Raw genomic sequence first — 17,763 nt, forward strand, 5'->3', positions numbered from 1 at the left:
AGTGTAAAAAATTATCCCACACTTTATATGTACCCATTCATTTGTTCGGTTCATTGAGTGATTGGTTGGTTTCTATATTGAAATTTGATTGGTTTGGTAGGTTGAGTTGTTGATTGATGTTATTTGTTCGATATTGAAAATTGTTGGAATTTTTTTTTTTTAAGTTAAAACATTCAAAAATTGAATTACGATCACACAAAGAAACTAAATCCTTGCCCAAAAAAATTAGCATTAAACAGTTTCACAACAATTAATTTAATTTAGGTATTTGAGGGTTGGTGAAATTTACTGTTCACATATATGAATTATGTTCTTTGGTGGACCTGAATATTTGAATTTAGGTCCATAGGCTTGCGTTGGTCTAACAACACAATTATGTAATTGCATTGGTGATACCCACCAAACATGTTAGGTGATGAAAATGGCTTTCCCTGGTAAATAAATTAAACAGCATCATCAATCAAGACTAAAGCCACATAAACATACTATTTATTAATGTCAACAGGGGGAGAAGGCCTCAAGCCCACTACTGCTTCTGCTTGACCCGACTCACAATCGCTGTCAGCATTCTCACATTCCTAACTTATGATGATCATGCTCCCAATAAACAAATTAAAAAAGGGAATTCCTAATTCGACAGAATTAAAATACAGATTTGGATATGATTTCAGCATGCAAGTGCTTTCAAGAAGCTGCAGCATTATTTGCTTCCTTATAGTACGTGTAGTCTTCTTCACCTCTTGTAGTCCCTTTCCTCCAGTGTTTATAGTATATGTACTGCAAAATTATCTGTTGTTATGCTTGTCAAGGGATATCATTAAATCATATGTATCATACTTACAGTTACCAATCACATTGTTGGCCACATTTCTCACATTTCACTTATGTAAAAGATGAGAGAACAAAGTAATCGGTAAGTATAGTAAGTACAGTAATTACTAAATGTAACATAAAGTTGGGACTATTATAACACATGCTTTTACCTGTCATATTCACCGATCACATCTGATCACATTCCTCACATTTCACTTACGTTAAAGATGTGCCAACAAAATTATCAGTAAATATCATACATGTTGTAATTACTAAATGTATCATAAAGTTGAACTGTTTTAATATGCATGAGGACTAGCAAAGGATACAAATAAGTCAAGTGCCACACAAACTGCAGCATCGAGTAACCATGGCATGTTAGCTTTAATGCTGTCCCACTTGGTAGTTCTTACAAGTATGCTGCAAATTGGAATATTCAAACAAATTAATTGAGAAGCATGAAGAAATGGAGATAAGAAGATGATAAGAGTAGAGAGAGTACTGCATACCTTCCCACATAAGTGACATTTGCGATCAGTGCAAAGACGAACATTAGAGGATTCAATCCCTGTACGTACAGAACCATAGTTAACAGCTGGATTATATACTGATCATATGTAATTAAATACAATTACAAAAGGAATCAAAAAGTAAAGAATTACCTCCACACTTCCTCTTTTAATCTGGCCAATGTAAATCACACAGCGACTAAGTTAGGAACGTCCAAAACAAAATCGATAAATAGGGTAAAATAAACGTTTTGATAGCGGCAGAGATACGAATGAATAAAAAACAGTAAGAAGTGCATCTCCTTTATATATCAGCTGTGCCTATTTAATTCAATGGCTAAGGATAACTCCTTAATTAGTAAAATATATACGCACATTTAACCAAATCTGAGGGAGTCGACCGCCCATGTATATAGCAGCCATTAGCCAGCCCAGCCATTGACCAAAGGTACTATGCTCAACTGAGTGTTCCTGTACAAACACTATATAGACTATTTTGGATGAAAAAAATGTTCTCGTCGGATTTTTAAACAACATAACAGTGTAAATCTAGACTAATTAAGGATCATGTGAATTTTCACATGAGCGGTATTAATAGATAAATATAGTTCGTGTGACCACCAATCATACCTGCAAGAGTGTCCTCCCAGTTACTCCCAGGTACACTTGTGCCAAACCCTTTGTTTGTGAAGGCAAGTTAAGTGATGTTGCTAGAAATGTTCCGTACCCTGCCTGGAATTATAGTACACAAAGTGGTGAGCAAATCAAAACAATATAGTATAGGAAACACGTGTTAATTAATTATGTTTTGCAATTTTTTAAAGAGTAGATATATATATATATATGTATATATATATATGGCAACTCGTCATTACTAACCGATGTGACATAAAACGTAACAATTGTTATTAAAGGTGAACAGTTTTAGGCAATGTATAAAATGACCATAAGTCGGAAACTAGATTTGTGAGGCTCACCAATCTTGGGATTGGCCTAGGCTGGGTAAGAGAGTTCTTGTTGGATGTAACCGGAGCTGACTCATCCTCAGAAGATGAGTCACTGTCTATTGTCATTGCAGAAGGGCCACTTTTAGCTGCCCTCATATACGATCGAAACGGTGGAGTACCACTGCCAGCCAAAGATCTCGCTGACCTGTAAAAATTAATTAACAAGAATCTCAGTTTTATCAATCAAGTTAAGATACATCATAATTATGGAACATATATCTGTGGAAGTTGTAGGAGGTTACGTACGTATAGTAGAACTCCCTTCTAGGAGTGGCTTTGGGTGAAGCACTTGGTATTGGAATGCCTGAATCAGCCAACTTTGGATTCAATGGTTTTTTATTCTCTTCTTCATCCTAATTACATGATAATTGATCATTAGACCCTCGTATTACCCAGCCGGCCGGCTTCAGTTAATAACAATAATTCAGAAAATAATTGATGGATTAAGAGGCCAAAAATTAAAATTGAAATGGATGTTGTACCTTCTGTCTTGCTGTGATATTTCGGCATTTCCACCATGTATAGATGTAGTCATAGTACACACTTTGCAATACTAATACTATAGTACTTGCTGTGTAGAGCTATTAATTAAAGAAAAATAAAAGAGCATGTCATAAACTAAAGTTTTTTAAAAAGCGATATTACTAATATAAGGAGAAAGTTTAAACTTGAAATGTGGTGGATTGAAAAAAATAAATAAATAAATAAACAAACAAACAAACAAACCTAGCCACCATAGTAATCCTTCACTCCATAAACTAAAATTCTCATTCAAAAAATTAAATTAATGACCTACCTAGTGCCCACTCCCCTAAATTGATGGGAATTATTTGGACCTAAATTGATGGAAGTAATTTGGACCTAAATTGATGGTATTAATTTGGACAAATATTATAAAAAAAATAAAAAAATAAAAACTAGGTCGTACTATAGATTCGGACATGGGCCCAAAGTGTGGTGAAATTTAACTTTATCATTTACTGCTACAAGTGCAATTGCAAAGAAAAACAAATATATATAGAAACGCAACCCAAAGTTTTTGGAGATGCAATTACCAGAGCTGTGTACAACTGGGTCGGCAACTGCATCAAAAAAATGGCTACAATTAAAATATTTTACACCCGAAATTTAACAAAGTTAACGGAAAAAAAAAATTTGACAGTATATGGTGGAGACCCTGTCATGCATCAAGATAAAGATAATGGTTTTAACCACAGCCAATCACCCGCGGATGGTTTTCTGGACCACCAGACTAACAAACAACATAACTATGGCAGATAGAAAGACAATATATAGCAATTTGCTGGGTTAACTCACCGTTGCTGGTTCCAGAAAACAACCCAATAAATTAAACACATCCCTGCATGAAACCCAAAAAAAAAAAAAATTTAATTAATTAATTAATTTTTAATAACATATTACATAACTTTAAACCACCTTTTTCTATTTAGGGAAGAGGGAGATTTGAGCACTGAGAAATGAAATATTACTGGACTAAGAGTTAGTCGTCAGTCAAAAACTAACCCGGCGACCCAAGTGCAAAGGAAGGCCAGGGAGACTCCGTGGCTGGACTTGGTGTGAAAGTTTGTGATGATTTGAGGAACTTCAGCCACCCCCCAACACACCAAGCTGATCAGACCAAAAACAAACGAGATGTCATCGTTGAGATTGCAAAGGCAGTCCTTGAAATACTTCTGAACCCAACGCACGCAGGGTTTGTTCTCCGCCACACAATAAGAGAGAGGCATTCTCTCCGGCCGTCACTGAGTGGCTGCTGAGTCTTGTTTTGTTGGTGGTTTTCCAATTTGCAAAGCTGATGAAAATGGTTTTTTCGAGAGAGAGAGAGAGAGGCAGCAATACTTATGAAGTAAAAAACACAACACAAGACAACGTACTACAGAGAAGTGAGGAATCATATAGAAGCCTGGAGTATACCCTAAAAAGTCTTGTCCGTTTATTGGGTCAAATTGTAAATACGTAAAATAGGGCAATGCTAAACATGTGGCATGCCTAGTTTTTAGCCTGATGTACTCAGAAGTATATGTGTCTGTTTGTTGGTGGAAAAGAAAATAGTATGCAGGGTGGGGGAGTGTATGGTGGTGAGCATATTCTATATAGGCTAATGCTATAGAGGTTAAATTTATCAACAAAGTTTTGAAAATTAAATGACATAAAAATTGATGATTGATTTATTACTTAAACGTTGATAAACATGCTTCTTCTTATTAGTGACACATTATTTAGTTTGCAAATTTAGTCTCTAAATTTAGTCTCCCATTATACTTCTATGTAATACCATGATGCTTTTTATTTGCCTAAGAAATATTAATTAATCTTATATATAAAGCCGGTAGGGCTTTTGAATATTGATTTTTTGGGTCACAAGCTTCACACAAAAAAGTGGACAGAAATGCCTCTCAAACAAAAAACTTCAAAAGCAGTCCAAAATAATGCATCAAATGTGGCAGGAATATTTTGGTCATTTTATAAGTGTTTTTAAATAATTAATTTTTTTGTATAGTTTTTTTCTATTTTGTTTTATAATTAGTATCTCACAATAGCTAGCAATAATGTGATTCAATCTGTTGCTCATTAAATATTATTTTCTCTATTTTTAAACACGTTTAAAACATCTTAAGAGGTATGTAATGTTGGTTATAAAAAAGGTTTTTTGCACCCGCATAATACTGTAATTAAATTAGTTGTCAAATGATTTTTTTTATTTTTTTTTTTTTTTTGGAACAAACGATATTATCTACACCAAGGGGGTGAGCTTAGCCTCACAATGAGCTAGCAATAATGTGATTCAATCAATTAATTATTAAATATTATTTTCTCTATTCTTAATGTAAATTCAATATGCGCCTATTTTATTATGTGAATTCAACTACTTTGATTGGTTTATGAGAGGTTTCTTCTAGCATGATATAAGATTATTCATTTAATTCAAATATTTGGCTTTCCTTTTGTCAATTTATGCATATAAGTACATTTAAAACGTATAAGTCGCACGTAGCGCGTCGTGATTAAAAAAAGTATCTTCTGCACGCGTGAGCGCGTGCATGAAGGCTAGTATCAATAAAAGAGAGATCTGAAAAGTTCACACTGGTAAAGCGTTCCTATATGAGTAGTTGAAATGGACAAAAATATAGGCAAAAATGTTTCTTAGAAAGGCTCGAATACTTTATATGTGCTATTGCTTCTAAAAAAATTGCTTCAAGTGTCAAATAAGTGAAAGGTTTTAGGTTTAAATGTTTCTAGTGATATTTTATTTCATTTATAAGTAAGAAATTTTAGATTCGATTCTCGTCACAGATGAATTTGAATAAAATTACTATAACTAGTCCATTGTAAGACTTAGCCTCCTAAACGCTAAAAGTGTTTATGGAAATTTTTTATACAAATGTTTGTTTTTAAAGTATTTTTTTTAAAAGCTGTTGAAGTACTTCCAGATGAAAGCAAATAGGAGATGCTACTTTCAAAAAGCCCTTAAGTGCATACTTCAGTTAGAAATTTCTAAATTTTTCTATGAAATATTATTATAAACGTTTTTGGTGATATAAAAGTATTTTCAAATAAATCCTACCATTCTCAAATAGGTACTTGATTTATGGATAAAATTAACTTAATTAGGAATTAAAAATTTTGAACGCAAGATAAATTGGGAATAAAAAAAAATTAATAGAGAAGTCATATCTTCAACGGTTTAATTTTGTTTCTCTTTAGTGAATATTGATTAATCATTTCCCCCCCTAAAGAAATTAAAGATCTTTGAATTATATATTATATTCAAACAACAATCTTAAAATTAAACTGCCTTTAAGAATATAAATTTAGGAATCCCTCATGAATGCGAATCTTTATTTCATATGCCTCCCCTCATGCTTGCATAGCTAGCTGTAACTGACATGAATTGACTCTCGAGCTAACTCAGTACTAGAAAAGTTCAATAATGCAGATGGATGCAAAGGAATAGGATGTTCTCCGGATCTTCTTGTGGAGATCTAAAGAATCAATCAAACGTATCCATTTATCATATATCATACGATTATAAATTATTTTAAATTTAAATATAAATAATATCTAACAAAAACTGACTGCACGATATACGATGAACAGATATAATTAATTGATCCTGGATTCCCATAAAGAGGATCCGAAGAGGATCCTTGTCCGGGTGCAAAGATGTCAAGAATATGTCAACATTCTTCAATCAAAGATCAGCAGGTATATATATGGGTTTCTCTTTTTCGTTTCACCGCTTACAAATTTTTATGATATTTTATTTATTAATTACTTGCATGTAGCATGTCTCTTTGATACTAACCTTGTTTGTTTATTAAGTTTAGATCATAGATAAGCGATGTTAGAAAACGATGTGTGACAGTAAGAGTCGTAGAGTGGAAAGAAAAGTAAGAATGATTTTAAGAAAGATATCGAAATAACATGGTTACATTTTAGGGAATGCAAAAAGGGTTCCAGCAGAATAAAAAAGAAAATGATTCTAAACTACTGTTAGTTTTTTAACGACAACGACATATTTTTATCATTAAAGGGAGATTCACTCTGAATAGAAACAATCAAACTTGCCTAAAACGAATAATTAAACAAAAAACAACTCAACTTCTGCAGATCGACTCATTTTAATGTTCTTTTCTTTTCCTCGTCTCCTTCACAATTTTTTTTCCATATTTTTCCCATCTTTTATTTTAAAAATAGAAAGTAAACAATATATAAAAGCACTATCAAATTGATTCTAGATCAAACTTGCTGATGCATTTGGAAATATTCGATTAAATTGCATGCTTCAAAATTCAAATTTGAGTTATTTATTTATTTATTTTTCTAATCTAAGTATGCTTTAAAAGCTAGTTAAGTCATCCACTAGGAATGTAATAATAATAATAATATTCATGATCCGCTCTCTTTTGTTTGAGCTGTTATCTTTGCACTGCACCAATTCCTATCGATCGTGGTATCAAAGAAATATATAGTAGAATATCCTACTCCACCTTCGTGCAAGTTGCAAACTACTTTTGAAGTGATAAGATTATGAATATTGCGTACAGATAAATATAGATGATGGACATGACATTGAAGAAGATTAAAATTTAATAAAAATTTGATGTTAGATTGGATATTGATTTTAGTCTTCTAATGTGTACTTAATTCAAATTTATATTATATTTTTGTTTTAATATTTAATAGATATCTTATTTAATTTCATTACATTAAAATTAAAATTATTTATTATTTTACACATATTAATTCATTATATTTATTTTACTTCCTCTAATTAGTGTACTTAAATGTCCGTATCATAATATATTTTACTAAGTTAGTGTACTAAAATGTCCGTACCTAAATATATTGTAGTCAATTAGTGGCACATACGAAAATATGCAAAAACATAAGCGTACCAAAAAATTCCGTACCTAAATATATGATACTAAACTACTGTATCGAAATGTCGGTACCTAAACATATTATACGAACCTAGTATATCGAAATGTTCGTACCTAAATATATTGTAATGAATTAGTGGCACATAAGAAAATATGCAAAAACATGTGTACCGAAAAATCTTTACGAAAATATTTTTTTATATAAGATACTTACCATAATGAGAATTAAAATTTATAATATTTTCATAAAATTTAATTTATGAACACCATAAAATTATAACTAAAAAAGAGACATTTAATATGGTGGCATTAAATAAAGTCTAGGGACTAAAATCAATTTTTAATCTTGTATAAGATATTTTTCTAAACTTCATCTTATTTAAAGATTAAAATCTAGTTTTCTAAAAAAAAAAAAAAGTAAGATAAAAATACGTATAGTTATATCACGTACAAAGGAGATAATTAGTTCAAAAATTGAAAATGCAACAACTGTTTTGGTGTATCTAACATTAGTCGGATAAATTTATTTTATAGATTATTTATAGAAAATTACCTATATTTTTATTAGTGTTTCAATTTTTACTTTGCATTCCCGTAATAATCACCAAACTGTAACTCTGCGCGCAGAAACTGTTGAAAAATTGATTTATCTTCAGCTTTTTTTCTTGCTTATATATGTAAAATAGCATATACCGACTAATTTCTTGATTCGGAAACAACACATCCATACATTAAGCGCATCCAAAATAATAACCATTGTGAATCAAACCCAAAATAAGGGCCAAATTCAATGCGCAATGCAGACAACAAACCAACAGCAAACAAACCAGCAGATATATTGGCCAAATACATACCCAATAATTTACTCGAACCTAGCCTCCATATTCATCCAGGTTCATCCATTTTACTTCTTCCTTATTTTTCGTTCCTATTACAAAAAAACCTGTATGTTGCCCTGGTCCACCTCATCAGATTTTATGACAGGGAGGTAGTGATGGTAATTCAGATAAGCATGCAATAAAGTTAGTAACAGCCCCTTTTACCTTTTCATCATTTGTGTCTTTCATTTCATGTTAAAAAACAATACTAAAAAGGCCAAAAAAAAAAAAAATGTAATGGAAAAAGAAAACGAAGGGAAGGAAAATTTTTAAATAAATATCAAACAGCTGCGTAGATGAGAATAACCCTTTGAAATCTGAACCTTAAAGCAGAGGAAAACGATCAAAAGGAACGGCGACGGTGCGCTGCAACTTGTCTAATAATCATATCGCCAACGTGTGTCAATGTCATTTCGTTCTTATCCAATAGTACGTAGTGTGTTTGCATGTTGAGATAAAGTTTGAGTGTATGCTCGTACTCAATTGTACGTGTGTGTATTGATCGAAGAGTACGATATATATGATTGAGTTCAAGAGAGCTAGGGTTTGTAAAATTTGAGGTTAAGACGGCAACCGTACTAAGGTTTTGTTTGTACAAAAGCCGTCTGTATGACTGTTTAGGTCTCGTTTGGCAGCTCGGACTGTACTGACTATTTCTGTCGAATAGGATAAATAGTCATCGGATAGTGTTGACTAAATTCGTTGGGCGTTTGGTGCAATATTGGATTAATGACCGTATTATTTATACTGTGTTTGGTACTGAACTAGATATAACAAGAGAAAAAAAAATTTAACAAATCTTTCTTTGTTTGTTGAACTTTTCTCATATTTATACCTATTGAAAACCACATAAATTTTCAAATAACAAAGAAAAATAGTAAATTTCATACATCAAATTCAAAATATTTTCCAATAACATAAAAGAAGGTTCACATAAAACAACTACAATCGTTACGATATATAATCCAACCACATATCCAAGTTCATAAAATATACAAATGCAAGGTGGTTTCAGTAAGAAACAATTTGTCCAAATAGCCAAAATATATGCATGCTACTTTTAACAAAATATATGCATGCTACAGCTTTTAACAAAATCTATTGTTGTTGGTTTGAAATGTCAATTGGGGTTACTTTGTCCAAGTAACATGAGTACAAGGGCTTTTTTCATTGCACCATCCAAAGACGAGAATGTCCTCTCATTCTGTGGCTTTTCGAAAAGGATATTTAGTGCCATGATTTGATCCTCAATAGACAAATCCATCTTTGACAATTCTGAAACAATCTCAGGTTTTGGATCCACTCCTTTTCCAAAAGCAACTTGTAAAACTTCACCCAACTTATCAACTGATTCAGAAAGCATTTCTTTAAATGCCACAGCAAGATCATTATCATTAGTAGCTCTCTTCCTTTCCGGGTACTTGAACTACTGGACCGTCGAGCAAAAGAGGGAGAACTAGTCTCCGCCTCATCTTCATCTTCATTAATGTGCTCAGGCTCATTCATCATCTCAGTAGGAGTTGCAGCTCCTATTCCGGTTGCTCGGTCTTTCCCAAAAATAACATTCAATCTGTCATACAATGGAAACGATTTTCCTAGCCAGCCTTCTGCTTCTTTGTTAACCTGCAATGCGAAAACAAATCACACTATCCATAAAATACAAACAATCTTATTTTGTTCCCTTCAACCTGTCTTGATATAATCAAGCATCCATTAATTTAATTAAGCTGTTATAATGAATGGGGCTAAAGGATATGGTTTGGTAGACACAATCATACTATTAAATTGTATGTAAAGGAACATGTTAAGTAATCAAATATATAAAGTTAAATTCTAGTATTATGTTAGAGAATTACCTTTACATAGGATTGCCATACTTCAGTGCTATCAACCTCAATACACTTTTGTACATCATTCCATGCAAAACTAGTTTTATTAACCATGTCATAAACTATTGCATAATCTTTTTTCCACCTCCTCATTTTGGACTCAATATGTGGAACTGCCTTTATATTGTCATTAGGACATTTCAAATTAATAGCTGTTTCAAACTGAGCCATTGTTCCAGGTTTGAAATAACCATTATCACATCGCAAATTCTTAACAACTGCCTCATCAAGTATGGAGAGCAATGCATCTTCTTCATGTTGTTTCCAAACCCTTCTACTTCCTTTTGGTTGACTACTTTGTTCACTTTCCATTCCTACAATTATATACACAACATGTGGAACTGCCTTTATATTGGCATTAGGACATATAATCAATAATGCATATAATTAATAGTAAGTGATAAAAATCATAAGCAAATCATCACACTTTTTAAATAAATACATAACCAGGTTGCACTTTGTTCGAATAAAGTATCATAACCGAATACATAAGAAATTACTATTTGTTCAAATAACAAACCATAACCAAATCACAACATGCATATGTAAAAAAACTTAATCAAATCACACTTGTGCACGCCACTCATTGTACATATTCATAGCCAAAGTGTTTCTCCATGCAGTCTATTCTTGTGTAGGTTGAACACTCTTAATCATATCTCATCATCATCACTACTTTCAGATTCAGTCCAAGTTTAGGATTTCATTTTCTATTGGATCAGCTGACATATGCCTTCTAATAAGATTATGTAATAGGCAGCAGGCTATCATAATCCTAAATTGTGTTTTAATTAGGAAAAATGATGGACCTCTTAAGATGCTCTAACACATCTTAAGTAGTCCAAAACATCTCTTAATGACATTTCTAGCTTGAGCATGTTTCATATTGACATACTCCTCATGATTAATCGGGAGTCTTCTATTTCTTCACTCCGAGAGATGGTAACGCACTCCCCTATACAGTGCAAGGTATCCTGGACCATTTGTGTACCTACCATCCACAAGGTAGTAACACCCTAACACACAAAAAAATGTATATTACTATATATAAGAAAAATGAGGATTCAAATTACTAATATAAACAAATAATCTATTGTTACCCATGGGAACTTTTAATCCCGATGGTCTACTTATCGAATCTCGGAGTACTTTAGAATCAGATGCCGACCCTTCCTAACCTGGGTACACAAATATAAAATTCATGTCCACATTACGGACTCCCAACATATTGGTCACAATCTCTCTCTTCCTTGATCGGTATCTTGGTTTATCTCGCTTAGGGACATGAACGTTAATGTAAGTCCCATCCAATGCCCCCAAGCAATTCTAAAAATAATCATTAACATTAGTATGCTCAATATATTTAATTACATTAATTTTAGAAGTAATTTTTATAAAATATGAAGAATACCTCAAACCAACTCCATTTAGGATCTCTGGGTAGACATTAGGAATGGGTTCTGGCACTTTCAAAAGTGTACCTTGTAGCCTTAACACTCCATGTAGAATGGAATTGAAATACCTACTTATGGTCTCCCCCGATCGACAAAACCTACTCCCAATTGTACGATTCTTGACATGATGTGCAAGTATATGCAAAAACATGCAAACTTGTTCTTCCATTGTCACTACACCATCCAATTTTACTCTACCGTGGTCACGAAGCATTTGACATAAATAATGGAACGTTCTTCTATCCATTCTAATTTGGTTCACACACTGAACATCATCATGTCCTATTATGCTATCTAAATAGGCTAACCCAACCATTCTCCTAACAAATGTGCGATTTCTAAGTGCAAGTTGCCGATTCCGCCTTCTAGCTGAATTATGATTCTTGATGAACCACATCATCAACCAAGTCACAATATTCAAGTACCACACGTTAACAATGAAGCATGCCACAATCTTTCTTTGATCCATGTCTAGTGAAAATATAAAATATCATTATTAGATAGTGGCAAAAAATTAAGTAACTGGAGCATGAATGCATAATAACACTGAAAACGGAAGGAAGCATGTTAATAAGTCCTACCAAAAAATGTCATAGGCAGATAATAAATCCTATAGACTGTTGCGGTGATCATAAGGAAAAATTACAATGAAATTAGAAAGATGTCTTGACATTCATCAGTCAAGGAAGCATGTTACGAATCGAATTCAAAAACACACACTCTAAGGTAATTACTTTACAAACTGGAATAAATGCCAATCAACAATTCAACAACCCTAGTTCAAAATTTTTCTCACACACACACACACAGAGGAATAAGGATTTCGTGCCCCACGGTATAATATATGTGTCCAATCTAGCAAACCCAGGGAGCCCCAAGCAGCTTGCCTATTCTTTTCGCACACCTTTGAATGGAATAAGCTGCGCACGCTGCCCTTAGTTTTCTCTTGCATTGCAAGCGCGCGCGCGCACACACACACACACAAACACACACACACACACACACACACACACACACACACACACACTCTAAGGTAATTAACAAACTGGAATAAATGCCAATCAACAATTCAACAACCCTAGTTCGAAATTTTTCACACACACACACACACACATTCTAAGTTAATTACTTTACAAACTGGAATAAATGCCAATCAACAATTCAACAACCCTAGTTCAAAATTTTTCACACACACACACACACAGATATATATATATATATATATATATAAAGTAAAATTCACATAAAAATTAAAAAAATTTGGAATGAGATTTGTAGTTCAGGTGTGGTTAAGAGTTGTCACCGTTTTACCCAAGGTCAAGTTTCCGTATGGTTGCGTTGCGGCTGTGAGACAACGAGTGAAACGGGAGCTGCGCCAGAGACAAAGTTTTGTTTAGGTAAGTGAACCTACACACTCCCACTCTACCCAATCATTAAAATTGTAAGTTCAACACCAACAACAAACCCTAAATTCGCCCCCAATAGCAAACCCTAAAATTCAAAAATTCTAATTAAAACACAAAATTACATAATCAATTGCATAATTAGAGAGAAAATAATAACTAGATTCAATCAATTGAAAGAAAATTGCAAGAAAAATAGGAGGAGGGGGAAGAATAAAAGGAGGGGCGGAATCCTAGAAGAAGAAATCTGAAAAGACGAACTATGATTCAAACGAAGAAGAAGTTGAGAAGACGAACCTGGGATGAGAGGAAGAGAGAGCACCTGGAGAGCACCTGGAGAGGAAGAGAGGGCGCGGAAGACTGGTCTCTCAGCGAGCCCGACTAAGTTATACCGTGCACTTGCACGGTGTGCACGGTATTAGTAAGCGGGTAAGCGTCGTGTAAAAAAGGTGGGTCCGGATTATTTAATCCAGTGCCTATTTAATCCAAACGGTCACCAAACGCGGTACACCGTATTATTAGTCCTATCCAATGCCTTATACAATGTGCCAAACAAGACCTTAGTCGACATCGAATAGGATTAGCGTAAAACTATAACTTTGTGCAAGTCTTTCTAATTTATATTCTAACAGTAGCTGCCGATATATTCCAAGTGAAGCCAGCAGCCTCGTAATCTTTTGGATTTTGCTAGCTAGCTATTGTCCCCATGCATGCATGCATGCATGTCTCCCACAAAGTAGAAGCTAGAAGGGTTTTCATAACTACAATGAAATTATCATGCATTATCCTTGGTTTTAAAGTAGAACGATATATTTACCCATATAATTTTCTACATTACTAAGTGTAAAAAACTGTTATTTTTCACCATAATCTTTTAGATCAATTTTCTACGTTAATAATGACCTTAAGCTATTGTTGATTTTTCATGCACTATGATGAAATTAGGTTATTTTCTTAATTAAATGGCAATGTTAATGTATTCAAATATGATCCCCTTTGCTTAGACTGATTTCTACACATCCAACTCTTATTTAAATTCACCCGCATATCTATCTACACTCCATTAAAATATTTTTTCTAGGTCCTCACATTTGTTTCAAAAATACCCTTACACACCAACACCATACCTACCAACAGATCACACTCAGCCTATTTGTAACCATTAAAAAAAGAAAAAGGAAAAGAAAAAGAACAAAGAACAGAACAGATTGCGCGACTGCGTCCAACACTAGCCAAATGGTGGTGAAGGCATATCGATGGGTTATTATGATTCATTAAAATGCATATCGGTAGGAAATGTCATGTACTGACATGTTCCAAAAATTTCCACGCTTGGTACTAGGCGACTGATCACCGTCCCGATTAGTTTCTAAGACACTCATCTAATTAAACTCGCCTACATCGCGATACCCTTGAAGGCCTCCTATATATGTATACATATATGTGTGTGTGTGTGTGTGTGTGTGAAAATCAATAGATGGAGACAATGAGGAGATGAGTGAGAGTAGTACCTGATGATGATTGAGAGCAGGTGAGACAGTGGAGGTGGTGACGGTAGGAGCGACAGAGCAACCAAAGAGGAGGATTTAGATGTGGTTCTTCTTCCTCTCACTTCACTTCTTTTTCTCTCTCAGATTCAGACGAAAATGAGTGTCAGAGGCTCAAATGAAACAGCAAGACACCAAAGATGAAAGATTGAATTGAAGTCGGTGGACCCAAGCTTTTCATGGGTCTAGAGTTTGGGCCGGGGTGAGTCTGAGGTAGCAGTAGCGTCGGTATCCAAATGTTCGTTGACAAGACAACGATCTCTCCTCTCCTCTCCTTGGGAAGGAGATCGTTGTCGTCGTGTCAGGAAGAAATGGGAGAGACAGAGCATAGCAGAGAGATCCATAAAGGAAGAGATATTAAACAGACAAAGGCTACAGTCAAGGGCAAAATCGAAAACTCATTGTTTGAGCCATTTTAATTAGACTGGTTTAGTGTTGGGCTTTGTTCTAATAATCGAAAGCAATCTAGGATGACTTTCTCCCATGATCTTTCAGTAGCAGCAATGTTTGATTGCATACCAAGTCTTGAAATTAATTCTCATGGGTAATTTTCGGGCCCGACATTCGGAGCCTTGTTGAAACAAGCCTGGGGGGGCAACCTTCCACAAACGCATCAAGCCCATGCATGTATAATACGTTCTGAGGCTCTCAGCCTTTAGGCTTTGCATAAATGGATGACATAAGACAGTGAAGCCTAGATTACTGATCAAGAAAACAAACAAGAGAGAGCATCCAATTATCTTGTTCACACTGCACCTTAATGTATTTTTTTCATTTATCTTTACACGCGAGACGCAATTTCAACCTAGATAAGAAAATGTGCAACTCAAAAGTTCTTTATACACATATATATAACAGCATTTCTTCTATACTAAATCTCTGTTGTTTAATTGATATTAAATACTTGACATTTTTTTTTAAAAGTAGTCATTTATGTTCATACTTGTTTGTGATCACAATTTGACACGTGAATTTCTTTAATAAATTATTTCTGTATCTATGTCAAACTATGACTTACCGTAATGTGGGGAGGGGCCAAACTGAGTTTTAGTTGGATAACATGGCTTAATCAAAGAGAACCCTTACAAATAGCACTTTGCCATTTAACTACCATTTTTGGCATAGAACTAATGAACATGTACTATAGTAATTTTAATGATTTTATCCATAGACAACCCCTAAATTCTAGTGCTGACAGGGCAACAAAAGTTCAAGTCTCAGGGGAAGGGAGGCAATCTCTCTATCCCAATGTGCTGACATATCTTATGAATGAAAAGAGATTCGCAGTTCTTACCCTTTAGCTTTTTTGTTTTAGAAGGGTTCTATGTCCCCAACCTCCACACCCCTCTTTTGTATGTTCTTTATCAAGAAGGGTTCAGATCTATGTTTTTTTTTTTTTTCCCTAGCTTTATAAAGAGTAATGTTTACGTCCCTGGCAAGTATAATTATGTCATAAGCTTAAAAAAATTGCAAAGCACATTGGATGTCATAAGCTTGACCATACTTCACGTAATATTCTTCTTTTGGGCGTAAAGTATTCTCACAGGTCCAAACACCATTTTCATCACCCAGTTTCCCTACAATTTCCTCACTTGACCTGCAAGTACAACTAATAAAAACTGACGCATTCACCCACCCACACATTAGATCAATTTCCCCCCAATTTCTTCCTTGACCTCGACTTCCTCTCCATCCTGGTTACGCAAATAATTAGAAACACACAGTTTAGATTGGGAGACAAAACCAAAAACCCATATCACTCAGCAGTAGATTCTTTTGAGAACTTATTTAATAATTTTAATTTTGTATTGACTGAAAACCTACTTACCTGGTAGAAGAATGATGGACTAATTGAGAGAAATCTGAATACATATTTAACAGGGAAAGTGGGTGAAAAAGGGCGAACCGGAAAAAGGGCAAGAGGCATTTTACCACAATGGTGAAAAGGAGTTGAGTTCTTGTAAATTGATAAATAGGGATATATACACATATATATTTGTCAAATGAGATTATTTGTACACATAGAAGAAATTAGATTTTCATCTTTTTTTTTTCTACTCCATTGATTAAAATCTTATTCTTTTTCAATTTTTGGTCAAGGTCCTTAGGTTTTAATGAACGTCATTATTTCAACAATAAAATATTTACATGTCAAGATAATTAAATTTTATTACTAAATATATTCATTTAGTGTTAGAAACGTTACCGTTTGGTATATTTATATTTAGGGCTAAACTTTGTATCATATATTTCTATTTTAGTTTGTAACCATTTTTAATTTGCAACCCTTTTTTTTTTTTTAATTTGTACTAATTTTCTTTACAATTTTAATTTGTACCCATATATTAATTTTTTTTGTTCCCATATTTTTAAAATTTTTATTTGTACTCATAATTTTTTCACCTTCTATTTGTATCCATTTTATTTATACTGTATCCATGTTTCTTTTAAAGTGAACCACTTGTTATATCATACTTGTAAAATGTGCCCATTTTTTAATAGAAAATAATATATATATATATATATATATTTTTTTTAAATCTAAAATGTATTCATTGTTGTTTATAAAAATGTACACGTTGTTTTCTATATAAAGTGCACCCATTGTTTTTTTATATAAAACGTACCCATTTTTTGTATAAAATGTACCCATATTTTTTTAATTTATAATTATGTGCACCATTGTAGTCATATAATTATACGGGTACATTCTTCTTAAACATTTTTTAGACTTATTTATTAAAATATTTTTCTTTTGGAACAATGTTGAAATTGTACTCATAGATAATTATATATAATGAATGTACGGGTGCATTCTTTTGACATGTGAAACTATTTTATCATTCGTAACAATGTTT

The 17,763-nt window shown here is 33.4% G+C and overlaps 2 protein-coding genes across 4 annotated transcripts; both read right to left on the minus strand.

The window, feature by feature from the left end:
• Positions 1 to 460: 460 nt before the first annotated feature.
• LOC103963162 (probable vacuolar amino acid transporter YPQ1) lies at positions 461 to 4,275 on the minus strand. Of its 3 annotated transcripts, none has more exons than XM_009375940.3 (12): positions 3,854 to 4,258; positions 3,647 to 3,689; positions 3,385 to 3,411; positions 2,812 to 2,910; positions 2,576 to 2,682; positions 2,300 to 2,474; positions 1,953 to 2,054; positions 1,698 to 1,793; positions 1,476 to 1,496; positions 1,323 to 1,381; positions 1,143 to 1,233; positions 461 to 789 (listed from the first exon to the last, which is right to left on the minus strand). In XM_009375940.3, the coding sequence occupies exons 1-12, from the start codon at positions 4,075 to 4,077 to the stop codon at positions 685 to 687; spliced, it is 1,149 nt and encodes a 382-aa protein (XP_009374215.2). In that variant the 5' UTR covers positions 4,078 to 4,258; the 3' UTR covers positions 461 to 684. The 3 variants fall into 3 exon arrangements, with proteins under 3 accessions (XP_009374215.2, XP_048429697.1, XP_048429737.1); XM_048573780.1 differs by lacking the exon at positions 461 to 789 and adding an exon at positions 796 to 1,017 and having other exon boundaries at positions 3,854 to 4,269; XM_048573740.1 differs by lacking the exon at positions 3,385 to 3,411 and having other exon boundaries at positions 3,854 to 4,275.
• A 5,457-nt stretch (positions 4,276 to 9,732) lies between these two features.
• Positions 9,733 to 10,813, minus strand: LOC125476535. Its single transcript, XM_048582794.1, has 3 exons — positions 10,469 to 10,813; positions 10,034 to 10,235; positions 9,733 to 9,977 (listed from the first exon to the last, which is right to left on the minus strand). Exons 1-3 carry the CDS (start codon positions 10,811 to 10,813, stop codon positions 9,733 to 9,735), a joined length of 792 nt encoding a protein of 263 aa, XP_048438751.1.
• Between the last annotated feature and the right edge of the window lie 6,950 nt (positions 10,814 to 17,763).

Source organism: the organism of the source record quoted next, unplaced genomic scaffold (assembly GCF_019419815.1).
Source record: "Pyrus x bretschneideri cultivar Hongxiangsu unplaced genomic scaffold, Pyrus_bretschneideri_v1 Contig1, whole genome shotgun sequence".
In the NCBI taxonomy this organism is placed as follows: domain Eukaryota; kingdom Viridiplantae; phylum Streptophyta; class Magnoliopsida; order Rosales; family Rosaceae; genus Pyrus; species Pyrus x bretschneideri.